Here is a 27,159-nt window from a genome sequence, read left to right as displayed (position 1 = left end):
TTTTAGGTGTTTCACTGACCTCTTAAAATTTATTCGCAAGTGCCAGGATAAGAATCAAATAGAGCACTGATGATTATAAATGGCAAAAAACAGTGCCAACTGTTAGATCAAACCACATACTGACATGTCTCAAAAGCTATAGGTGGATGGTTGAAATAAAAGATTTTTCCTTTCCATTTCCTTGCTGAAAATAAGTAATCTAGCATGTCTTTTTATTCATCAAAAGGGGAAAAATATTTTGTATACAACAGCAGAGAATATATTTACATATTATTCTGTTATTCCAGAAAGTATAAACCCTAAGGAAGAGAAATGTTTAAAGACACAGCTTGAACTGCTGAGTTCAGTTTGGAAAATCTGTATTGCTTTGATGAAACATAAGCACAGCATGTATTGAGTTTGCTATTATTTTGAAACTATGAGGCATTTTTTAAAATTCGGCAAAGGCAAACATATGATTAATGTTCATAAATTACTATGCAACAAAAGTCCTTGACAGGTATCTACTGTCTTTCAGCAGATGAATTTATTTCACTAAATATAGAATTAGGTTAGAATATAAGGTCACTGAAGTAGAAGTAAACATACAAAAATCTAGGGTAGCAGGAAGCTGATTTGTTACAGTGATTAAAAGATTTCCAAACCAAAAACAGAAGAGATATTTAAAATATCACTATTTGTAATTAACCTTATGATGACATGTACCATAAGTATACTAACTATAAATCTTGAGCAATACTATATATTTTAATTCAAGCTAAATAAAATGTAGCATAATATCAATGTGAATGTTAGTGTCAATGTTTTTTGGCAATATTTTACAAAGTAATATGTTTAAAAATATATAACTTGTTTTATTATAATTTGAATACAGGAATAGTCCTTAATAAGCACTTGCAATCTAGATTAACCAGTTTGCCCTCTCTGGCGCAGGTTGTGAGTAATGCACTAGAATTCTCATACAATTTTGAGACACGCAAGTCTCTTAAAGGGAGATAAGTTACTCTGAACTATTCATGACAGAGGGAGGACCAGGATAACTTTTTAAAATAAACATTTTAACTTTTATTTTAGGCTCAGGGGTACATGTGCAGGCTTGTTATATAGGTAAACTTATGACTTGGGGGTTTGGTGTACAGAGTATTTAGTCATCCAGGTACTAAGCGTAGTACTTGACCTTTTTTTTTCTTTTTCTTTTTTTTTTTTTTTTTTGAGATGGAATCTTGCTCTTTTGCCCAGGCTGGAGTGCGGTGGTGCAATCTCAGCTCACTGCAAGCTCCACCTCCCGGGTTCACGCCATTCTCCTGCCTCAGCCTCCTGAGTAGCTGGGACTACAGGCACCCGCCACCACACCCGGCTAATTTTTTGTATTTTTAGTAGAGACGGGGTTTCACCGTGTTAGCCAGGATGGCCTCGATCTCCTGACCTTGTGATCCACCCGCCTCAGCGTCCTAAAGTGCTGGGATTACAGGCGTGAGCCACTGCACCCAGCCGACATTTTCTTTTTCTGAACCTCTCCCACCTCCCCCCTATCTCCCTCAAGTAGGCCCCAGTATCTGTTGTCCCCCTCTATCTGTCCACGTGTTCTCATTATTTAGCTCCCACTTGTAAGTGAGAACATGTGGTATTTGGTTTTCTGTTCCTGCGTTAGTTTGCTAAGGATAATGGCCTCTAGTTCCATCTATGTTCCTGCAAAGGACATGATCTTGTTGTTTTTTATGGCTGCACAGTATTCCACGGTGTATACGTACTACACTTTCTTTATCCAGTCTACTGTGGATGGGCATTTAAGTTGATTCCATGTCTTTGCGATTGTGCATAGTGCTGCAATGAACATATGCATGCATGTGTCTTAAATACGTAAAATCCAGATACTTACTCTTTTCCTCACTGCCCAAGAGCTTTAACATCTTTTCCCTATCAGCCAATTCATGAAACTAAAACCAAGACAAACTGTCTGATTTTAATTTATCCTCTCTAGTGGAGATTTTAAAAGCAGTGTAAGTTAAGAAGCAGGAAGAGAAGAAAGAAGAGCCTAGATCATCTACAAATTCGATAATCATACAATAAGCTCATTTGTTCTAGACAGCCCTAAAGATACTATCTATCGCTACAGTATTTTAGCTGGGCAGATAAACATAACGCATCCCTTAGATGAATCCCTAACCATCCAGTACATCTTCACAGACATGTGACTCATGAGAAACATATATGACAACCGTTCCCAAACTCTTCCAAAACTGGATGCTCAGCAGATATGAAGGTACTTCAATACATGAGGCATGAAGTCAAGGAACAGTTAATAAGCTAAACTTTGAGCTATCACATCATTCAGTAAACATTTATTAAGTATATGAAGTGTGTGTTATCACAGGCACTGATATACAAAGATGGATAAGACAACATCTCCCTTACGATAACAGTCATGTTGGATTTCAACATAAATAAATAATCATGATGCACCATGATGAGTGCCCAAAGAGACAGAGACTTGTTGAACAGAGGTGCTATGAAGCACAGAAAGTATGTGGGAAGAGTTTGGGAAGGCTTCCTTGAAGTTGCAGTAGAGTAGAAAGCATTTGCGAATTAGAATAGATTAGAAACCAGTTCAGCTGCTAACTGGCTATGCGGTTTAGCCAGTTATTTAACCTTTCTAACCCATGGCTTCTCAATTAACAAAACAAAAATAACAGCCAGGCACAGTGGTGTGTGTTTGTAGTCCCAGCTGAGGCAGGAGGATCATTTGAGCCCAGGAGTTCAAGGCTGTAGAGCGCTATGATCACACCTATGAATAGCCACAGCACTCCAGCCTGGGCAACAAAGCAAAACCCCATCTCAAAAAAGTGGGCAAAAGAAAATTGAGGATAGTAATATCTATATAGCTAGCCTGTTGTAAGAAGAAAAAGAGATCACACATGTAAAGCACTCAGTTTCTTGCAAACAATAAGCACTTGATAAATTGTACTGATTTTATCAGTTAGCAGTGATTTCAGGTGCCTCATTAGCAGCAGCCATTATACCACTATCACTGGTCTCATGTGAACCTTGTTGGGTTCACATGTATTATTTTCAGTCTGAATTAATACTTTAGCTGTAGGCTACCTATCACTAGCAGGACAAAACTAAGCAATGTAGTTTTAAGAGTAATCAAATTCATAAACCGCTTCACTTTCTATAAGGTCAGAGTTCAATAAAGAGGAATATGCAAAGGTTATTACATTAAAAATATCAATAGGAAAGCAAACACAGGGAAAATACATCTTATTTGCCACTATAGGGGTGATATATTAGCCAACACATGTAGTAGCAAATATTAGTATGTCTGATTAACACATTACTGCCAACTGTCATCATATGGTAAGTATATCATGAGAAAAAGGTAATGTAAACATTTCAGGAGTATGAAATGGTAAAAAAAAAAAAAAAAAGATATATAGGAGGTATCATTAGGGTGCTACTCAAGGGACAAAGGAATAAGAATGTAATAGAAGAAAATAAGTGCCCTGAATGTCCTCAAGGGCTTATTCTTATCCTTTAGGCAATAGGGACTTTAAGGTGACATAAAGCATGTTTATTGTTTTATCTATTGATTCTATTATCATATGCAAGTTTACTACAGCACTGTATAAGCTCATAGGTATATTTCTTCAATCCCAGCGTGTTTTTTTCACAATATATATGTTTGAGATATCTTTTGTCAGCTATATCATAATTTAAATGAATCCTATATTGTTTTTTAAGGGCAGTGATACTAAAAATAAGGTTTGCAGATGTCCTAAACACACACTTCACTACTTGTCTGCCTATGAGTGATAAAGAGTTCTCCTTCCCTTCCTTTTATTCAGTACACATGTATTCAATATTTACTACATAAAATGCCACACACAACGCTAGACTCTTGAAGAAACCTCAAAAGTGATCCTGTGTTAAGTGTAATGTGCATCCTCTATTCCTATGGAGATTGAATAAAATGTATTCTCAATAGATGTATCTTTCCCCAGCATACTTTTAAACAATGATAAAAACTTTGGTGCTTTCCTATATAACTTTCCCTTTAAACTGTTCGGTTTTTTTTAAGTTGGTAAAAGGTGTTTTTAAAAAATCTGAGAGTCAGGTGAATAAGAAGTGAACAGAATGAAGAGGAAGGAAAACAGACCAGCCAAGTACTCTCTAATTAAAGTCTGTTGTGTGAAGCATCTTCCAAAAACACAGGAACGCTGAGTCTTCCCAATAAAATTCTCAAGAAATCCTTGCCCTGAAGGTATTAAAGCATCAGGGTAGTTATTTCAAGAGTGGATTCCTTCAATCCCTATAGTTTAAAAAATCACCACCTTCATTTGCTGTTATTTTTTTCTGTTTTCATCTTCTGTTTTTTTCTTGTTGGTGAACTCTGTTCGGTACCCTTGAGATAAGTAAAGTAATTTCTGTAGACAGGTCTAAGCCTAGTGAGAGGAAAATGGAAATTTACAAGGTATTGCTGTGCACAGGACTGAGGAGCACCAGATTTGGGTTCCCTTCCCTACTGCCCTTTTTGACACTGGAAAGCCATGTAAGCCTTCTGGGGCTTAGTCACCTTTTCTGTTACTTAATGATGTGTTTGTGGAATCCTGAGTGTTCCGGGCTCTGCCATGCAGAGGAGGATGAGAAGAAACAGCAAGGTGTGAAGGTCTGGTCCAGGAAACAAAGGAAGAGTTTAAAACCTCTTACTTTGAGATGGTGTAGACCTTTGATTCTTGCATATTTTTGTTTCCTTTTGCTCTGTTTCTTTTGGTTGGCTTTCTCCCTGGGTGTGCTATCACAGCCTGGATTACCTCCTGCACATAAAGTGCAGAGCATTGAGTGGCTTTCTATGGGGAAAAATTCTCACTCTTGAAGCTCATTTACTTCATCATCTTTTGCTGCCTCTTCTGGCCAGGGGTTAGGGTTTCAAAGTTCAAGACTACGGTATGGGCTGTATAATTTATTTTATGAAGAAGGCTCTTCCTTTTTTTTTTTTTTTTTTTTGAGATAATCTTGCTTTGCTTTGACACCCAGGCTGGAGTGCAGTGGAACAATCTTGGCTCACTGTAACCTCTGCCTCCTGGGCTCCAGCGATTCTCCTGCCTCAGCCTCCTGAGTAGCTGGGATTACAGGCACCTATCACCCTGCCCAGCTAATTTCTGTGTTTTTAGTAGAGATGGGGTTTACCATGTTGGCCAGGCTGGTCTCAAACTCCTGACCTCAAGTGATCCACCTGCCTCGGCCTCCCAAAGTGCTGGGATTACACGTGTGAGCCACTGAGCCTAGGCAACTCTTCCTGTATTCATTCTCATATTCACTCATTTATTGAGCCACTACTGGGTGGGATAGATCCACAGACAGATGTAACAAGATTGTTGCCTCAAGATGACAATGTAGGACGAAAGGTCAACATGATACATACTTCAAAGGATTTTAAAACATATAATGTCATGACCATCAAAACTTGTTATCACTCCAACTATGATCTATGAACTAAACATCTGGTGTTTTCCAGGCAAAGTATAAAGTTATATTTCAGATCTTTTGTTGATTTTTAGAAGCTCTCCTGGAGCATCTATTCAGAGGTCAACAAGTCTGGCACTACTTCAGGTGCTGAGCACTAGGATTTGCTATACACACAGTATTAGCTGCTGCAATCTTGCAATCAATTAAAATGCTGAATTTATTCCAAGGAGTATTTGGTTAGTTACCTCAGAGCCAACACAAGATTTTTCTTCCTTGTGCTTCTTCCTTGTTGAACTTACTTGACTCTATCTCTTGTGGGTCCCTGGATCCCTGATCAGATCTTTTCCAATCCAAAAAAAGGGGCTGTTATTATAAACCTTATATTGATGGGGCCTGTTTCCCTTCCTACCCTCCACACATCTAGTGCATCTCCTGGTCTTCACGATGTATGCCTCACATTTACTGCAAACACGGCAAGACTGTCACAGCTCTTAGCATATTTCATTTTTTTTTTTTTTTTTTTTTACAGAGAATCACTTTGCTTTATCAAGTGTTGAGTCAGTGTTAAGTAAAAGTTGACATGCCTGCAACTTATTTTTAAATAGCAAATCATAATCATCCCACACTGTCTAAAGTACTAAACTTAACATATAACTCATATACCCTTACTAGAAAGAGCTAGCTAGAAAAATGTAAATAATAAAATTAAAATTGCTAAACTCCCTCATTATGTATTTATAATTAGCAGTCAAATTATTAACTCTGTTTTCAGAATTTCTGAAATACGTTGTTGATATTAAGGAAGCCGTTCAACAAAAACCTCAACAAGTATAGTCTTAAAATCAAATCAGCGAAATAATCTTGTAAATGTTTAGCTATCCATTAGCATTTGCATTAAATTTCAGCAACAGTGGTTGCTTTTAGCTTTTTGGGATGTTATTTTTCTGCACAAACATACTGCAAAGAACACACTTGAAAAAAATAAAAGTTATTCGTTTTCATGCTTTACACACGACTTTGCAACTGCACTAATCCGATTTTATGTCCATAACTATGGGTCTAAAGTAATTATTTTGTTTCTCAAATAGTAGTCATGGATCCTAGCAAGTACTTCTTCATTCATATGGTTGCTCCCCTGTCCATATTCTTTGCTCATATTTACTGTGGCATTTGCCATCAGGTACCACAGTTACCTGGACATACGCCCATTTGTCTAGTTTGACACAGCTACTTAAGGGTAAGCATCCCGATCTGTGGAAAAGTATAAAAACAAAATCAGGGATCTCAGAATCACCTTTGTTCACAGTGATTACCATTATGTCAATAAATGAAAAACAAGGAAGGAAACTCTCTGAAAGAAAATGTCTTGTATTCAGGGATGGGCCTTACAATGGGAATACAGGTGCCACAGTAACGCATGTGCAAATCAAGTGGAAGAGTACCTTGCTCTGTGTCCCTCTGATTCAACTTCACCCCTATGTATCTCCAGATGAATGGATGAAATTGAAAATTCATCCTCAAGCTTCAAGCACAGTACCTTTTCTGATATGGCTAACAGTAGTTTGGATAACACAATATTGACTGTGGGTTGCAAAATTAATGCAACATATTAGCAGTACTGAATCAGACAAGGGGTCAAAATGGAGGAACTGAGGCAAATTTATGTGCTGGAAGACTGAAGGACTACAAACAAGAAACAAAGAACTGTGGCAAGGTGGCAAGTATTGAACAATTTGGGCAATGTTAATTAATGATGAGGAAGTAAAAAAGTGTTGCCTGCCAAAAGAGGGGATTTGAAAGTCTTGATTCATTCTTGGAAATGCGGGACTACAAAAAAAAAAAAAATGTGAAGGAGTTTTAAATGAAGCTGATGCGATGATACTGAGGCTGCCATAGTGTCTGGATTGGTTAGTGTCTATGTCAGCATGCAAATAGGGTGCTTTTCCTTACCTCCAGATGCTCTAAAATATAGGGCGGATTTGTCATGCCAAGCCTCAGCATTGCTCCCTCAGGAATCACTTCAACCAGTTTCCACAGGAGTGTGGGGAGATTGGTGCCAATATCTCTGCCATAAGCCCCCGTGTCTTCACTGGTCAACCATATCTCACAAACACCCTCTGTGAATCAAAGGAGATAATTAAGGAATCTGTGGCAGAGCTGTTTCCTTCATCATACAGCTGCTCACTCTTTTTAATGCAGTATTTCTCAACACTATTATTCAGGCAGTCTGGGTATTCAAATGCAGAGAAAAAGCAGCTTATCCCATGGTGCCAGTGGGTTATTAAGTTCATTTTACGAACACCAGAGAGTTACAACAATGCTGTAAATTATCAGTGTGTCCTATGAAGTGATTAACATTCACAGACAATCAGTTCAACTGTGCTTCCCCCAAAGCACTTTGATCAAGACTAAAGCCTCAGTCCCACCTCAGAAAATACCTATTTTATTGAACACTCTAAGCCCTGGAACTGAAACAGTCACTCCACAGAATAGGCACTATCAGCAGTGAACTCATTAATCAGTATGGCACCAACCTAAGGAAAAATGTCAAGTGTAGTTAAGGTTTAGCTCACATATTATTAATTATAAGGTACCCATTTTTCTCATAGCAACTATTCTAGTCTGTCTTCATTATTCAATTAAAAATAGTATTCATTTTATTGCTGCATTCAAAAAAGTTGGTTGCTGCCTAAACTGAGTGTTTGTGTTGGAAAACCTGTTTACTGACAGTTTGCTTTCTATTTTCCACAAATCAGACTTTAGGAAAATGTATATATATTTTGGTCGTTATTATTGTTATAAAGAATCCTGACTTCAAATATCATACCCTGCAATGATACTGCTTCAAAAGTCCAGAGGAAATACTTTGGGATCTCCCTCATGTTATTTAAAATGAATAAAACAGAGTCAGCAAGAGCCATTCAGGCCTTTCATGGCACACAGAACTTTTCTCAATCCATATTCAATGAAATGATCAGCCTATTTTAAAAGGCCAAATGATTAACAAGGCTAAAACAAACAATGAAGTGAGCCTGTGAAATTTGTTCACGCTCAAGTGGTTTGTTGCTTCTGAAGAACCTCAACACACACACAGGCACACAAACTGAAGACTTTAGCCTGAACCAAAGTATAAGTTTCTAGAAAGTGTCTTAAAATTATAATTTTAAATTACCTTTAGTTGACAGAAGAGTTTCAAAAATCCATTTAAATACTGCTAGCCAAGAGAGACAACAAATAAAACACATGGCTTTTGTGTGAACGTGGACTTAAAACTCACAGAATAAAAAAGCATAAAATAAAGATCTTCACTCCTCTTATATGTTCCAAGAGGTAGAAAAAAACACAGCAAAAAGATTTCCAATCACTATTCTTTCCTTTAGCATAAGAAATATAATTACTTTAGCAAAAAACTAAACCATATGAAAACATTTTCACTTTTTCCTGCCTGTCTTTCTGAGACATACACATCCTCACCCACACCCACACAACATGGAAAATACAAGGATAGAAATAAGATTTTAGTTTTCCCAAATTAAAGAATCAATAACTTAGCACTGAGAACAGAATACATAGAAAAAAGAGCACTTAAAAAGCTTTTTAAAAAATAAAAAGCTCAATACATTTTAAAAGCTGAAGATATTTTTAGCATCTGAAAATTAGTAGTACTATGGATATATGGGTTTTCATAGTTTAAATTAAATACCTAGTTCCAGAAATAATAAACCTTCACTTAATCTTAATCATTTAATAAAAAGCTTTATCCTCCAAAGAAATAGTCTAGCATGTCCATAGGCTATTTTTAGAGGCATATGATTTTATAAATATTCTCTGTACATGGAATAAATCTTTTTCTATTTAAAAACTGGACTGAAATTAGTGGTATCATCTTTAATATTATATCTGCCATTAGGCACTGGACTCATACAATCTTTTTTTTTAACAAAATCTTATCACAAAATCCACTCCAGGAAAAGAGATGGCTAAGTAACAACATAAACAGATTTTAAAACATTCTGAAAGAGGTTATAAAAACAGGACATTATCCATGATTTTCCAGTTACTGGCATTTGAGCAACACAATATGAATATTTTAAAATGAACAGAATAATTTTAATTTATAATTTTTCCATCCAAATGGTTCCATGTTATGCCTTATGTAGAGAGTGCGGGTTCCTGGAACAGTGCCTTGCTGTTGCTAGATGAATATAGAAGGGGAAAAATCGCTATGAATAGGAATGGAAATAACATCCATAGAGAAACAACAGCCAGCTCTTCAAGCTGCATAGGTGGGGACCAATAGCCCCCTGGTGGGCTGAAACCTCAAATTAAATCACATAAAGAGGAAGCAGCTGTAACACTAAATCAGCAACAACAGGAACAATGGTCTTGATGTCTCCAAGATCAAGGCTGCTAAAATACTCTATATAATAGCAACCTGGTTTAAAACACAATGGAACGAAAGAGCATGAGCAAAATGAAACCCTTGGACTTGAGGAGAATTTTGCTTTGCCAATTCAATTAAAAAATCTGTCAAAGATGATCTTGTTCTTAGTCAACGTGAGAAAGTTCAGCTTTTGTAAGGGTGTATTTCAAGCATGAATCCTAATGAGAATGGATCCCTCAAATAGGATATGGAAGTCATTACATACTAAAAGTGACGCTAAATGTGGAATCCCCATGCCTGACATCCTTTTCCCTGGAAAGTCTCCTGATTAGTCATAGCACAGGCAGTTCCTGCCAGGCCACGCTTGCATATGAAGTCACCAGAGCACCTGAGGGCTTCAGTAGTCACTAATGGACACACTTTGGGACACATGCTTATATCTACACACTTAATTGGCTAGACTTACGGACAGAAGTGCTTGCCTAAAAAGCTTCATTTCTTAAGGACTTCAGTTATGAGCTTTATTTCTTTGCACGTTCAGTTCTCAATTCATCCAAACATTTATTTGGCCCTTACTGTGTGCCCTTCAGCTCTTCCAGCTCACGACAGATATGGATTCACCATTAAACTGGCTATTAGCTAAGAGCTGGCAAGGGGACACTGACTAATGTCCCGGACCCTTCACATCCATCCTTATTGGTGGTGGGGATACAATGGGACAGTCTTTAAGAACACAGCCTTAGACCAAAATGAAGGGCCTGCTGGGCTGGCTTAAAATGGACACAATGTCAGGTTCAGTAAGATAGTCCCAGTCTGCACTATAACTTGGAATTTGGTAAGTAAATGTCAGGAAAATAAACACATGAAAATGAAAAAGAGGGGGCCGCCTGTAATCCCAGCACTTTGGGAGGCCAAGGCGGGCAGATCACGAGGTCAGGAGATCGAGACCATCCTGGCTAACACGGTGAAACCCCGTCTCTACTAAAAATACAAAAAATTAGCCAGGCATGGTGGCGGGCGCCTGTAGTCCCAGCTACTCGGGAGGCTAAGGCAGCAGAATGGCGTGAACCCGGGAGGCGGAGCTTACAGTGAGCCGAGATCCCGCCACTGCACTCCAGCTTGGGTGACAGAGCGAGACTCCGTCTCAAAAAAAAAAAAAGAAAAAGAAAATGAAAAAGAGATGAAAGCAGGAAGAACTAAGATAAGAGAAGTGAATGCCCATTAAAAACTTCATGCCTGTAAAAAAAAATACATGCAAAAAAAGAAAGTGGTGGGGTAGGAAAGTAGGAGACAGAAATTAGGGTTTTTTTATGCATCCAAGGGAAGATTCTACTTTTTTCTAAAATTGTTCATCTACCTGACTTGTGTTCGTTTTCCCAAAAATTGTTCAGTCTACCCAACTTTTTAAATGAACATTATGTTCATCAGATCGTCCACCATTCTTTTGATGCATTAATTTTGGTAAAAGGAAAAGCAAATACTGGGAAGAATGAAATGCACTGTACAGGCAAAAGGCCTTAAGTTTAGTTATGAGATTCCATTATCATCTTACCCAAGCAATTACAGACCAGCCTGTAGATGAAAAACAAGCCATTTTTTCCCTGAATAAACAGCAACCCCAACAGCTAGATTCCCATCTCTGCTCCATAGCAATTTGAGAGGACAGGAGACAGAAGTAGAAGACCTAAAAGTCTGACAATAAAAGAAGGATAATATCCTCAATAAAATAGTCTCACCACAAAGAAAATCCTCTTTGAAAAATCAAACTTTGCCAAAATTCAATTTTAAAAGATTATGGCTCACTATAACTATGTATGAGCTTCACTGTAATAAATTAAAATATGGGTGAAGACTGATTTTATCTGGTCAAGAAGTAGCATTTCTCTAGTAGTTCCTGCTTTATCTTTGAGGAAAATTTCCAAGATAAGTTGTTTCAATTACTCATGAGTAGTCTCTAAAAATAACTACAAACACAAAAACTGTAAATAATGATTATGGGGATCAATAGTTAAAGAGCACTGGATGGCAGGGAAACCTACATCAAGTACACATCATTTAAAAATCCTTGGAAAATCTGCTAACTCTACCTCCCACTACCCGGTGTGTGCTCTCCACTCTCCATCTTTTCTTTTCTTTTTTTTTTTTCCTGAGACTGTTTCACTCTGTCACCCAGGCTGGAGTGCAATGGCACGATCTCAGCTCACTGTAACCTCCGCCTCTGAGGTTTAAGTGATTCTCCTACCTCAGCCTCCTGAGTAGCTGGGATTACAGGTGCACACCACCATGCCATGCCCAGCTAAGTTTTGTATTTTTAGTAAAGATGGGGTTTCACCATGTGGCCAGGCTAGTCTCCAACTGCTGACCTCAGGTGATCTGCCCACCTCAAGCCTCCCAAAGTGCTGGGATTACAGGCATGAGCCACCACACCTGGCCCCTCCCCAGTCTTTTGTTCTCCATTCCTATACTTTGTTTTTTCCTCTCAATTTTATCCTTGAGTCTTTCTCCACCATCCAGTTCCAGTCTGTATTCTCCCACTAAGGAAAACACATTAAACATATACTATTTGTTATATTTATTTAATATGCATTAAATTATCAGCTTTTACTTCCTGCTGTTTCTTTTAAGGGTCACAGTGCATATTAGATTTTTAGGGGTTCTTTCTTCTTAAAAAATAATCTTAGAAAATTCAGAAATTAGGCTGGGTGCGGTGGCTCATGTCTGTAATCCCAGCACTTTGGGAGGCCAAGGCGGGCAGATCACCTGAGGTCAGGAGTTCCAGACCAGCCTGACCAACATGGAGAAACCCCGTCTCTACTAAAAATACAAAATTAGCCGGGTGTGGTGGCACATGCCTGTAATCCCAGCTACTCAGGAGGCTGAGGCAGGAGAATCACTTGAACCCAGGAGGCAGAGGTTGAATTACCCGTAGTTCCCGGGGGAAGTCACTATAGCTCCGGCCACTATGCTTTACGTCCATGCTGTTTCCTCTACCTAAAATGACCTCTACTCTTCTTTGCATAAAAAATACCTCTTTGAGGCTGGGCGCTCGTGCCTGTCATCCTAGCACTTTGGGAGGCTGAGACAAGTGGATCACTTGAGGTCAGGAGTTCAAGACCAGACTGGCCAACATGGTGAAACCTCATCTCTACTAAAAATACAAAAATTAGCCAGGCACAGTGGTGCATGCCTGTAGTCCCAGCTACTTGGGAGGCTGAGACAGGTGGATTGCTTGAACCTGGGAGGTGGGGGATGCAGTAAACTGAGATGGCACCACTCCACTCCAGCCTGGGAGACTGCATGAGACTCCATCTCAAGAAATACTTCTTCAGAAAACTTTAGTGACCACTGAGAATAATTTACATGCTCTTCTCCTGTGCCTCCAACCCTCTTGTACATAATTCTGTTAATACAATGTGTTATAATTATTGGTTTGTCTTCCCTGAGAGAAAAGAAGCATTTCCCAGGAAGATCTGCAAAAATCTAAAACACATACGCCTAGGACCTATCATGATGCCTAGCAAACAGCAGGGCCTCAATAAATTTTGGTTCCATCAATTAACATATTTGATGGGATCGATTTCAGTAAAAAAAAAAAGAGATGCACAGATTAAGCATATTTCAGCTAACATTTGAAAAGCACCTCCTTCTATACAGACACATAAATATACACACATACACATAAACACACATATACAAACACACACACACATACAGAGATTGTGCACAAAAGTGGAGGAGGTTATGTATTAGGCAATGAGGAAATACCAAAATGAATATTCTTTGGACAATATGGAAATGCAGCTTGAATGTTGCAAAGTTTCTTGCATAGTCTTTTAACTTCTACACAAGATTAGCAGTCTTGCTTAGGGTTCCCTATTAACCTACAACAACAGCTGGCCAGCAAAGCAACTGAATGCAACCAGCTTTTCACTTACAGGCATGATTTTCTTTTTAGTTACAAAGAAGTTCAGACAGATCAATACTCAGAAAACAAACTTTAACACTGTTTTTTACTGCCTTAATAACGAGAGTTAACAAAGAGATGGTATTTCCAGACCTTACTGATATCTGTAATTATACTGGTTATAGAAAAAATTTGTTAGCATAAATTGATAATGCTGTTGCTAAACAAAAACAACTTGTTTGTTTCTTTCAAAAGGTCATAATCAGAAAGAATATTGTTTATTTCCATACTTCTGCAGGAATTTGGAAATAATGGAAAGTTCAAAACAAACTAAATACCATAAAGGGATGATACACTTTCTGAAAACAAGGCATCAGACTCCCCAGTCTCAAAAATCTGTAATAAGCCTCAATGACGCAGATTAAGTTTATCCTCTTAATACCACAGTACGTTATGCTCCATATATGGGCATTTTTAATACCCCTAGAGAAAATATAGACAGCAGTGTCTATGAACAGGCCCTCTTGTGTTTCAGCAGGATGTGGAGAGAGGTGTAATTCTATCTTTAAAAATCACAACAGGCTCAACCGCTAGCAGTCCAAACATTACAGATACACAAAGGAGGAGGAAGAGGAAAGAAGAAAATCATTAGATGCCTGCAATGCAGTACATTGCTCTCAGAAAATATTAATAATCAGTTGATAATGGTGATAAAAACTTATCTAGATTTCAAGACTAACAAAGAGCTACAGAATAGTTTAGAAGGTAAAGAAAAGTAAAAAAGCAAAGGATTTTTCATTATTTCAGCCACTGAGCTCAATTATGGAATGAAGAACAAATAAAAGTTCAGATTTTTAAAGGACAGAATTTTTATGACTAATGTTTTGGTCCTAAAAGTCTTTCCCTTTGGGCCAGGCATAGTAGCTCATTCCTATAATCCCAGCTCTTTGGGAGGCCAAGGCAGGAAGGATTCCCTTAGGCAAGGAGTTCAAGACCAGCCTGGGCAACAGAGCAAGACCCTATCTCTACAAAAACTAAAAAAATTAGTTGGGCATGGTAGTGTGCACCTGTAGTTCTAGCTATTTGGGAGGCTCAGGCAGGAGGATCACTAGAACCCAGGAGTCGAGGTTACAGTGAGCTATGAGTGCACCACTGCACTAGAGCCAGGGCAACAGAGTAAAACCTTGTTTTCAAAAAAAAAAAGGGACCTTCACTCAAGGTACAGTCAAACAGAACTGAAATTCTGTAGTTAAAATTAGAAAATTTTGTCTTTAAAATTTATACAAGTACAGATGATGTCTGACTTACAATGGCTCGACTTAGGATTCTTCAACTGTATGACGGTGTGAAAGCGATACACATTCAGTAGAAACCATACTTCCAGTAAACATACAACCATTCTGTTTTTCATTTTCAATACAGTATTCAACACATTGCATGAGATATTCAACACTATATTATAAAATAGTGCTTTGTATTAGATGATTTTGCCCAAATGTAGGCTAATAAAAGTGTTCTGAGCATGTTTAAGGTAGGCTAGGCTAAGCTATGATGATCAGTAGGTTGGGTGTATGAAATGGTTTTTCTTTTTCTTTTCTTTCTTTTTTTGTTTTGTTTTGTTTTTAAGACAGGGTCTTACTCTGTCACCAAGGCTGCAATGCAGTAGTGTGATCATGGGTCACTGCAGCCTTGACCTCCTGGACTCAAGTGATCCTGCCACCTCAGCCTCCCAGGTAGCTGGGACTACAGGTACATGGCACCACACCTGGCAAATTTTTGTATTTTTTGTAGAGACAGTGTTTCACCATGTTGCCCAGGCTGGTCTCAAATTCCTGGACTCAAAAAATCTGCCCTCCTTGGCCTCCCAAAATGCTGGAATTACAGGTGTGAGGCAATGAGCCTGGCCTTTAAATGCATTTTCAACTTATATTTTCAACTTACAATGGGTTTACTGGGATGTGACCCCACTGTAAGTCAAGGAGCATCTGTACTTAAACAGCAAATAGAGTTTCCTATTTTCTATTATATTATTATATGTTCAGTTTGAAGGTGTATCAGGTATATAGTTTAAGTGTCCTCACACAAATAAAACATCATTCATTCATTCACGCATTCATTGACTCCTGCTAGCAAGGAACTGTTGAACACCTATTATGTATCAGATACTGTTCTAAACCTTAGAGATAAGGTCTCTGCCCACATGAAATCTATTCAAGTGAAACAGACAATAAACTAAGAGATAAAGAACATATTGTCAAGTAAAAATAAGTGCTAATAAAAATTTTAAAAGCAAGATAAAAGGTATGGATGATGAGGCCAGTTGCAGTGGCTCATGCCTGTAACCCTAGCACTCTGGGAGGCTGAGGCGGGTGGATCACCTGAGGTCAGGAGTTCGAGACCAGCCTGACCAACATGGAGAAACCCCCGTCTCTACTAAAAATAGAAAATTAGCTGGGCGTGGTGGCACATGCCTGTAATCCCAGCTACTCGGGAGGCTGAGGCAGGAGAATCACTTGAACCCGGGAGGCGGAGGTTGCAGTGAGCCGAGATTGCCCCATTGAACTCCAGCCTGGGCAACAAGAGTGAAACTCCGTCTCAAAAAAAAAAAGGTATGGATTATGGTACTGGATTACATCCCAGTAAATCCATTGTAAGTTGAAAATATAAGTTGAAAATGCATTTAAAGGCCAGCCGCATTGGCTCACACCTGTAATCCTAGCATTTTGGGAGGCCAAGGAGGGCAGATTTTTTGAGTCCAGAATGATGAAGTGATTGGGAAAAGACACTTATTTTTGATAGGGAATAGTTGAGGAAGACTCACAATGACACAAAACCTGAATGAATCAAGGTAGTAAGCCATGTAGATTAGCTATCTAAAGGAAGAGCCCTTGAAGCAGAGGGAATGTAAGTGCAAAGACACAGTATGAGTATGCCTGCAGTTCCCAAGGAACCACAAAGAGGTCAGTGTGGTTAGAATGAAGTGAGTGAGAGTTTTGTGGTGAGAAAGAATTGTACAATGGGAGCCAGTGTTAATGGAAGTTGTTATGAGGGGCTCAAGCTCACAGGGCAGGGCTGAGAGAGCAAAGATGACATGTTGATAAACAATGCACTGTCATAGCCAATAATTATGCAATATGTACATTATACTTGCCAGTGAAAGCTCTCAATAACTTCACTTTAAGATATTCTCATACTTATGCTCATGAAAACTGAATGCAGTTTCAAAATTCTCAAATCACTAGATAACATTGTATAAGAAGGGGCAGGAAAAAAATGACAATGACAGATAATGTAACTGTCCAGTCTTTTTGAACAAAATTAATTTCATTCATTCTTTATTTGGAGGGGAAATTTATTATTATAATTGACCAAAATATACAAAACAACACTCACAAATGTAAATAGAAATAAATAAAAGGAACCCAGACAAGTAACAATGTATGGTTTTTAGTTGGTATCACCTAGAGAGAAAGGAAGTGGTGCTTGTCTTTTATCTCTTTTCTTTTCTTATTTCTTTCCATCCAACAGAGCCTAAATACTACTACTGGGCCCCAGCTTCTCACTTAGCATTATTTAAGTTGAAATCCAGCAAACAAACCAATACTTGCCACAAACTCAGAGTCAACGTTTCAACCACTGCTTTGGCTTCAGAAGACAGGACAAATAAGAATATGTGAAATAGGGCCTCTATGAGGTAGGAAAAGGAATAGAAAAATAGGCTCACCCTCAAGAACCTACTACCCAAAAACCTGGAAGCTATAATTATAAATATAATAATTTGGATCACTTTATTCTTTTGAACTACAGGTAAATATTCCTTTATCCAAAATGCTTGGGACCAGAGGGGTTTTAGATTTCAGATTTTTTTCAAATTATGGAAAATTTGCATCATATGTACCAGCTAAACATCCCCAATCTGAAAATCCAAAATCCAAAGTGCTCCAATGAGCATTTCCTTTGAGTGTCATGTTGGCACTCAAAAAATTTCAGATTTTAGAGCATTTTGGATTTTGGATTTTTGGATTAGGGATACTCAAAAGGGGTTAGTTAAAATAGACTTATGTGCCTTTTACAGGTTGGATGTAGGAGATGAGAAGATAGTTACGTTCTTAAGTAAAAAGGTTGTGTGTGTGTGTGTGTGTGTGTATGTGCACATATGCACTGTTTCTAGATAATGAAAGAATAAAGTGCAATTCTAGGACAAAGAAATACTGTTTAAAAGTTTTAAGAAGCAGCCAGTGATTCAGCCCTGAGGAAAGGAAAAATAGTCAGAATAGGAAGGTCTGACAGATATACCAGTTAGCAAGAATTTAATAACCAGCTACTTCTTCAATTTAAAATTTCTAAGAACAAAACACTACAAACATTTGCCGGTAATATCAACAAAAGGTAATTTTAATACTATTATAATAACATATATATCAATAACCAGTTCTACAACTTGACCAAAACTATGCCAATCAAAATGATAACTACCAACATGTCTGCTTCTATAGAGGAGTATGTAATATCCAGTACAAACTGTTGACTCTGACCATACTGATGATAACAAACATTAATTAAAAGGACAGGCCAGGCACAGTGGCCCATGCCTATAATCCCAGCACTTTGGGAGGCTGTGGCGGGTGGATCACTTGAGGTCACGAGTTCGAGACCAGCCTGGCCAACATGGAAAACCTGTCTCTACTAAAAATACAAAAATTAACACAGCATGGTGGTGCGCCCCTGTAATCCCAGCTACTTGGGAGTCTGAGGCAGGAGAATCGCTTGAACCGGGAGGTGGAGGTTGCAGTGAGCTGAGATCATGCCACTGCCCTCCAGCTGGGCAACAGAGTGACACTCCATCTCAAAAAGGACATATTGTGAGGACTTCCACTTCTACACATGAAGGATTAACTGTTATAGAAATTACCCTACTACTGTAAACAACTAGAAAAATTAACACAATATATGAGACAACAATAATTGGACAAGGAACAACACAGTGAAGGAATGTGATTCTTGAGAGAAACAAAGGAGATGAGCAATATGAGTTCCCATATCACTATCTGGAGGCATTTTCCAGGCCACGGTACAGACAGGTAGGAAAACAAACAGAGCCCAGTGATCTTTCTGAGTTGAAGAGAGAGAGGTTGGAGTTTGGAAGGTAATAATTGATAGGATTAAATATTATAGAGGAGACGGCTGCCTATGGAGACGGAGCTCCAAAAATCAGAAGAGGGCTCCCCTCAAGTCTCTGGCTGAGTACTGATGTGGGCTAAACTATTGACTATGGTTATTTATTTATATATTTGGAGACAGAATCTCACTATTTTGCCCAGGCTGGGCTCGTACTCTTAACCCTCCTGCCTTAAGCCTTCTGAGTACTGGGACAACAGGCATGCATCACTGAGTCTGGCTCAGTGTGGTTATGACCAGGAGGGGAAAAAGAAAAATCAATCAACAGGAACACAGTCAGAAATGACAAACATGATGGAATTAGCAGGCAAGGACATAAAAACAGCTATTGTATATGTGGTCTATGCGTTTAAAAAAATATGAACATGATAAAAAAAACAAAAGAAGATATTTGAAAAGATCCTAGTGGAAGTTCTAGAGATGAACTTGAAGACCTAGTAGTAACAGAAACTACCCAAAATGAAACGAAGAGAAATAAAACATTTGTAATAAAAATGAACGGAACAGAACTACACCAAGCACACTAACACATGAGTAGAGTCCCTAAAATATGGCTAAATTTTCCCCAAATTTGGCAAAAACTATAAACCACAGGTTCAATAAATTCAATAAATTCAATAAATCTTCATCAGAATAAACAAAAGAAGCCACATCAAAGTACACAAACAAATTACTTTTTTTTTTTTTTTTAAAGGAAAAACAAGGTAATGAGAAAATCTTAAAAGCAGCTGGGGGCTGGAAGCAATATTGTATACAAGAACAAAGAAAAGAGTGACAGACGACTTCTTGTCAGAAACAACGCAAGCCAGAGTGTAATGGAGACATAACCTCAAAAGACTGAAACACTCTTAACCTAGATTTTTGTTGACTTTTCAGACAAAGCTGAGTGAACTCAATACCAGCAGATCTCTACTCCAAAGACTAATAAAGAAAGATCTTTAAACAGGAGAGAAATAATACTAGATAAAAAGCACAGTACCAGATGACACACAAAGAAAAGAATTGGACCAAAAATGGCAAACGTGTGGGTATATATAAAATATAATTTTTAATCTTTTTTTTTTTTTTTTTTTTTTGAGACAGAGTCTTGCTCTGTCACCAGGCTGGAGTGCAGTGGCGTGATCTCCACTCACTGCAACCTCTGACTTCCTGGTTCAAGAGATTCTCCTGCCTCAGCCTCCCAAGTAGCTGGGATTACAGGTACAAGCCACCATGCCCAGCTAATTTTTGTATTTTAGTAGAGACCATCCTTTGGCCAGGATGGTCTTGATCTTCTGACCTTGTGATCTGCCTGCCTTGGCCTCCCAAAGTGCTGGGATTACAGGCATGAGCCACCATTAAAATATATTGTTCAGCTGGGCGTGGTGGCTCACGCCTGTAATCCCAGCACTTTGGGAGGCCGAGGCAGGCAGATCACCTGAGGTTGGGAGCTCGAGACCAGCCTGACCAAGATGGAGAAACCCCATCTCTACTAAAAATACAAAATTAGCTGGGCATGATGGCACCCAACTGTAATCCCAGCTACTTGGAAGGCTGAGGCAGGAGAATCGCTTGAACCCAGGAGAGGAAGGTTGCAGTGAGCCGAGATCACTGCCATTGCCATCCAGCCTGGGCAAAAATAGCAAAACTCCATCACCAAAAAAAAAAAAAAATATATATATATATATATATATTTAAAGCAAAAATAATAACATATTTTGGGGTTTACACCTGATGCAAAAAACTGACAATAGCACAAAGGACAAGAAGAAGGAGGAAATGGAAATAAAAAATTACAAGGTTCTTACACTATAAATGATGTAGTAAAATATTATTTGAACATAGATTGTGATAAGCTAAGGGTATATATTTAAACCTGAAAGCAACCATCAATCAATCAAAGTGGTAATTTTGGTAAAGTCTATCTTTTTTCTATTTTATAAAACATCTAAAAGGAGATAAATCAACAAATGAAGTCTACGTGTGTTAAACATAAGTTGTCTTATAAGCTAATTAAGTACAATGATCATTATTAAATTCTGCTATGAGAGGCTAATCTAGAGAGCTAATATTCAGTATTTTAAAATAGTATGTTAGTTATCCTCTCGCCGAAGGGGAAAAACAGAATGTCATTCTGAAATAACTACCTCATGGAAAAAAAGTGATAATTCCTTATCGCCAATAATTCAACTTTTCACAAAAAGGTAAAACATACTTAGTTGCTAGCACTGAGGAAAACAATAAACCAACAACTTTGATAATCTCATCTTTTCTTTGCCCCAAAGCGCCAATTCAGGGCTCTCCAATTTGTACCCAGATATAATGTAAGATTTTAATAATTCTGTGCTTGAAAGTCAGTTAAGGATACTTCTCTCCCTCTTCATGGCTTATCACCACGGTTCACTAAAAATAGATCCCAGTAGATAAGCCTTTTTCGGCACTATGGGTAACACAATGCATATGAGTGTAATCAATCAATGTATTTGAATAACAAACACAGACAATTTTTTAAAATAAGAATTATCCAGTTTGAAATGCCAAAACTCTTTATCCACTTCATTTTATAAATACAGACTGTGAAAGAAAGGTTAACAAACTTGCCCAAAGTGATACAATAAGCAGCAGCACAGCACAGATTAGAATTAATCTCTTAATTTCCAAGAAGGAACTCCAACATAATTCTTTTTAATGCCAATTTAGTGACTCAAGGAGAAGACCTATAAAATGCTGACTATAATTATGATGTGAGTAGTACCAACCAAAACTCTCAAAAGCCAGCTTTAGTAGCATTAGAAATAAGAAATGATTGAAGAAAACCAAAACAATGTGTAAATAACATGAGATGCATTAAGAGTAATAAAACGTGCTATCCAATATAACCACAAGCCATATGTGGCTGCTAAGCACTTGAAATGCAGTTGGTTTGAACTAAGATGTGCTTTTTTTTTTTTTTTTTTTGAGATGGAGTCTTGCTCTGTCACCCAGGATAGAGTGCAGTGGCGCGATCTCGGCTCACTGCAAGCTCTGCCTCCTGGGTTCACACCATTCTCCTGCCTCAGCCTCCCGAGTAGCTGGAACTACAGGCAGCCGCCACCATGCCCGGCTAATTTTTTGTATTTTTAGTAGAGATGCGGTTTCACCATGTTAGCCAGGATGGTTTCGATCTCCTGACCTTGTGATCTGCCCGCCTCGGCCTCCCAAAGTGCTGGGATTACAGGCGTGAGCCACTGTGCCCGGCCCTAAAATGTGCTTTAAGTGCCAAGGTACACATCTGATTTCAACTACTTAGTATGAAAAAAGAATGTAAACTATCTTATTAAGATTTTAAAATAATTTTTAAAACTGAGCTGGGCACAGTGGTACATGCCTGTAGTCCTAGCTACTTGTGTGACTGAGGCAGGAGGATAGTCTGAGCCCAGGAGTTCAAGGCTGCTGTAAGCTATGATTGAGCCATTTTGCGCTCCAGCCTGGGCAACAGAGAGAGGCTCCACCTCCCGCTCCCCGCCAAAAGAAATTGATTACAAATTGAAATTAACATTTTGGATATAATGAGTTAAAGTATCTGATTAAAATAAACTTCACCTGTATCTTTTTGCTTTTTTAATGTGGCTACTAGAACACTTTAAATTATACACACGGCTCATACATTTCTACTGGGCAGCACTGTTATAAGGTATAGAACTGCCTACAATGAAGAACTAAAAGAATTAACATGAATTTTAATTCACATAATAGAAATATATTAATAAATTATACTTTCTCCTAATTAATCAACAGAAACTGAAAATTCTTCACAGTGAAGTGATATGATTGATAAAGATTTTGTACTTCATTTATATATATTTCTTGATTGTGTTGACATATTTTATTAAAATTCAAAACATTATATTACATAGTTAATAAATTAAAAAGTGGCATTCACAAATGCAACTGTACAACAATCATTTTGTGTATTATCTTTAAGTTATCTTGGACATACACATTTTATACACTTCACAGTGTTTACAAAATAGAAAGAGACTACTGTATTTAAAACTATATACTTCAAAGTTCTGAGTCCTTAATTCTCACTATTAAAATAAATGTTTAGTAGTTCTTACTGCAAATAGCATTTCTATCTACAAATTGCTTCCAACTGTAAACCATTATTTATAAGTTATAAATGAAGAAACACAGAAAATAGGTAAGATATGTAATTTGCCAATTATAAACCAATACATGGGTGGAATAGAAATATTTTAAAAAGCTCCTCATTTCCAGGTGTGATTTATACAACTTTTCTTGTTTAGGAAAAAATGAATTATCATTACCAAAGCACTCCTGTTAACTTGATAAAAACACCATCTCTCAATCCCCCTCCATAAAACCTTTACAGAGAAACTCTCCACCTTTGTCTCCTCTGCAGCCAATATATTACTGTGGCATTTACTTACGAGGATTTAAAAAGAAAATAGAGTACTTATAGTAATTGCACTGGCCCAAGCTTAGCCAAATACAGCAAAATCATTTTGTTATCTTTTATAAGTGCCCCGGTTAAGTTTTAAAAATGTTTTATTACCTCTATTAAGTCTGCCAAATCTCTTCTAGGAAAAACCATTTTGATATTTCAAACTTGAGTTCACTTAAATATTCTACAAAACTCTTGTGAAATACATTTTCATTCTGTATTCTCTAACTTCCCAGTTCTTTTTTGTTATTTCCTGTGGCTTCAGCTGGTTAAAGATTAAGCTGAGGTCCTAGAAAGGTTCTCTTTCAGTCATCATTTATTTTAAAGATCTCCAACAGTGACCAATGGAGAGAAATTACTCAGTAAATGCAGCAGGAGGAAGGAACAGACAGAAAAAAGTGGAGAGAAGTATCTCTAACATACTATATAATTTACTTCTAATTATGTTTATTGCGTATTGCCTCTCCACCCCACCCCCAAATAGAATGAAAGCTACAATAAGACTGTGATTCTCTGTTTTCTTCACTGAACTAACTCTTGTAATAGGACAGTGACTGAGGACATATTAAGCATCTAGTGAATATTTATTTATTGACTGAATGAATAAATTAATAAGAAGACAGGAAGAAAGGGAAGCACGAAGGGTTGGGGAAGGAGGAAAAGGAGGAGGGACATTGAGATGACAACATGAAAGGAAGAAGGAGCGTACAGGTGCAGTTCTCAGATTTGCTTACAAAGAAAAGAACATAAGAAAGTATTCAAGTTTTCACAGTATTTCAAACAGAAAACAAAGCATAAATGCTCATTCCCATTGGAGTAGAAAGTACATGATCAGAAAATACCTATATGTATTCAACAGAAAAAAAAAGTTGTAAAAATAATAAATTGTTTGAGCTTCTGTTAATGTTTCCTATTTACGCACTAATTTATCATCTTTTATGTATCCACACAAATGGAGAATAGCCACCAAAATGGGAAGAAAAGGTTTCCTGAGAAATACAGAAAATTGAGATGATTCTATCCATTAACTTAATCCATTTTTCCCTTTAAAATGAGAAAAAAAATTATTTCATTTTAATAGGAAAAAAAGGAGAATTTTACTAGAGAATCATTTGAAGGCCATCAGTCTACACAGAAGTGCACTAGCTATCTATCAGTTCCAAGAGAACTCCACAAACTTGAAATTTAAAAGATCAAGTTAGAAGATGATACTCCAGAAGCAATGAACACAACTAGCGATCATATCTTAGTTTCAAAACTCTATTCTCCCAACATAAAGTATAAGAATTGCTTAGAGAAATGGGTGATTCCAGGATCTGAGTTAGGGAAAGTACAAGGTAAGCCTAAAACACTTTCTGGTGCCAGACAGTAAGAAAGTACTAAAAAAAATTATGAGGGCAAATCAAGAGAACAAAGGAGTCAAACTGAAGAAGCTCTCAATGGCCAATCTAGGACAATTTGATCAACAAAATAAATAATGACAGTAGTGGAATTTAAAGTATAGAACAAAATAAATATCCATGAGTCCAAAACAGAAAAGGTATTTCAAAAAATAAATGGAGGAAAAAGCAGAGGTCTTCCATATAATATAATTTTAATTACTGAATATAAAAGGTAAGCTAGGAAAATCAACATCTGGCAAACACCACAAGTAATAATTGTCAGAGGCAAGGATCATCCATGGATGTTAAAGTTAGTGGGCAGAAGGAAGATATTTACAGTTTTTAAGCATTTCCACATAAAACACTCATTAATTAAAATGAAAAAAAAAAAAAAAACACCTCACAGTGGAGAAACTTGGCATCACCTTAACTATGTAATAAAAATGAAACCCACCAGTAATGAGAATCTTAACATCATGTACCTTGATGCTCTGAAAAGTACGTATCAATTACTTCAGTGGTACTCTTGCCAAAAATGCATAACCTGAATTTAATCACATGGAAATACCAGACAAACTTAAATTGAGAGAGGTGCTATAAAATAATTGACCAGCACATTTCAAAAATATTACGGTTATAAAAGACAAAGACAGGAGACCTGGCCCAGATTGGAAGTGAAGAGACTAAGGAGACATGGTAACCACATGTAATGTGGGATCCTAGATGGACCTGGGACCAGAAAAAGAATGTTAGTGAAACAATGGGTGAAATTTGGATAGGGTCTGTAGATTACATAATAGTATTTTACCAACATTAAGTTTCTGGTATTGAGAGTTATATAATGGTCATGTTAAAATAGAAACATTTAAGGCCAGGTGTGGTGGCTCATGCCTGTAATTCCAGCACTTTGGGAGGCCAAGGAGGGATGATCACTTGATCCCAGTTGGTTTGAGACCAGCCTGGGCAACATGGCGAAACCCCGTTTCTACAAAAAATACAAAAAAATTAGCTGGGTGTGGTGGTACACACCTGCAGTCCCAGCCCAGGAAGCTGAGGTAGGAGGATGGCTTGAGCCAGGGAGGTCAAGGCTGCAGTGAGCTGTGACTGTGCTACTACACTCCCACCTGGGGGACAGAGTGAAACACTGTCTTTAAAAAAAACAAAAGAAAGAAAAATAAAAACACTTGAAGAAGGGTAAATGTACTCTTATTACTGTTTTTGTAACACTTCTGTAAGTCTGGGATTTTTATACAATAAAAGCAAACAAGGAACGAAATGAAGGCAGAGTATGGGTTATTAGGGCAAAGGACTCAGAATATGTGAAACCTCTGGTAACCAACAGACTCTAGGAGCTTCAGGTGAAATTAAAGTAAGGCAGGGCCAACATACTCTTTGTCTAATGTAAATCAAGAACCTATTTCCTCAGCACTGAGTCAAAGTTTCCTGATTTAAAGTGGCTACTGTTAAGATGCTTCTAAAATTATCACCTATTTTTAAAAATCCATCAAATGAACACATTTTTCTTTAAATAAGAAGCCTCACACACTACATAAAAAAGATAATGCCTGTATTTGCAATTAGAAACTCAAAGACCACATCCTGAAGCATGTCATAGTACTGCCATTGTCATCAGCAAGTGGTATTTATTAAGTAGTTGTCACCAAGCCCCATGTGAAGTTCCCCAAGGGATATAAAAAAAAATGATGAGACAGCTGTGACACAGATTTTTTTTAAAAAAATGTACAGAAAAGCTTTAAGTTAAATAAATTTATAAGATAGGTCGGTATAACCACAAACAGAAAGATGTGAAGATAATATTGTCAGCAGGCATTAGAAAAGAATAATTATTCTATGTTTCTGAGGTGTTAAACTTAGATACAATGACGATAAAATGCATTACATTTCTATTTATTATTATATATCTACACTAATACAAAGGGGAAGCTATGGGACAAGGTGCAGCGGTGTGAAGAAATCAACATAACATTTGTCTCTGAGGAAAGAAAAAATCTGATGGCTGGCAGGCTGGCACTCTTACACCAAGAGCGTGGGGAAGCAGGTCTGGTGTGCAGTGAGCAGAAGAGGAATCCATATGCCTGTAATCCCAGCTCTTTGGGAGGTCAAAGGTGGAGGATCGCTTGAGCCCAGGAGTTGTAGACCAGCCTGGGCAATGTAGCGAGATCCTGTTTCTATTTTTTTAAAAAGTCTAATTTTGGCCCCGGCATGGTGGCTCATACCTGTAATCCCAACACTTCGGGAGGCCGAGGCAGGTGGATCACTTGAGGTCAGGAGTTCGAGACCAGTCTGGCCAACATGGCAAAACCCTGTCTCTATTAAAAGTACAAAAATTAGCCGGGTGTGGAGGTGCATGCCTATGAGCCCAGCTACTCAGGAGGCTTGAGGCACAAGAATCTCTTGA

At 37.7% G+C, this 27,159-nt stretch overlaps 1 protein-coding gene across 4 annotated transcripts in view; it reads right to left on the bottom strand.

The window, feature by feature from the left end:
* Positions 1-27,159, bottom strand: part of CDKAL1 (CDK5 regulatory subunit associated protein 1 like 1) — a 701,044-nt gene that overhangs the window by 270,183 nt on the left and 403,702 nt on the right. For all 4 annotated transcript variants that reach the window (XM_054490535.2, XM_063665866.1, XM_063665867.1 and 1 more), the window contains exon 10: positions 7,417-7,583. In XM_054490535.2, the coding sequence (XP_054346510.1) occupies positions 7,417-7,583 (167 nt within the window). The remainder of the gene's footprint in view (positions 1-7,416; positions 7,584-27,159) is intronic.

This window comes from Pongo pygmaeus, chromosome 5, assembly GCF_028885625.2.
Source record: "Pongo pygmaeus isolate AG05252 chromosome 5, NHGRI_mPonPyg2-v2.0_pri, whole genome shotgun sequence".
NCBI lineage: Eukaryota > Metazoa > Chordata > Mammalia > Primates > Hominidae > Pongo > Pongo pygmaeus.
This window is presented reverse-complemented; position numbering and strand designations above follow the sequence as displayed.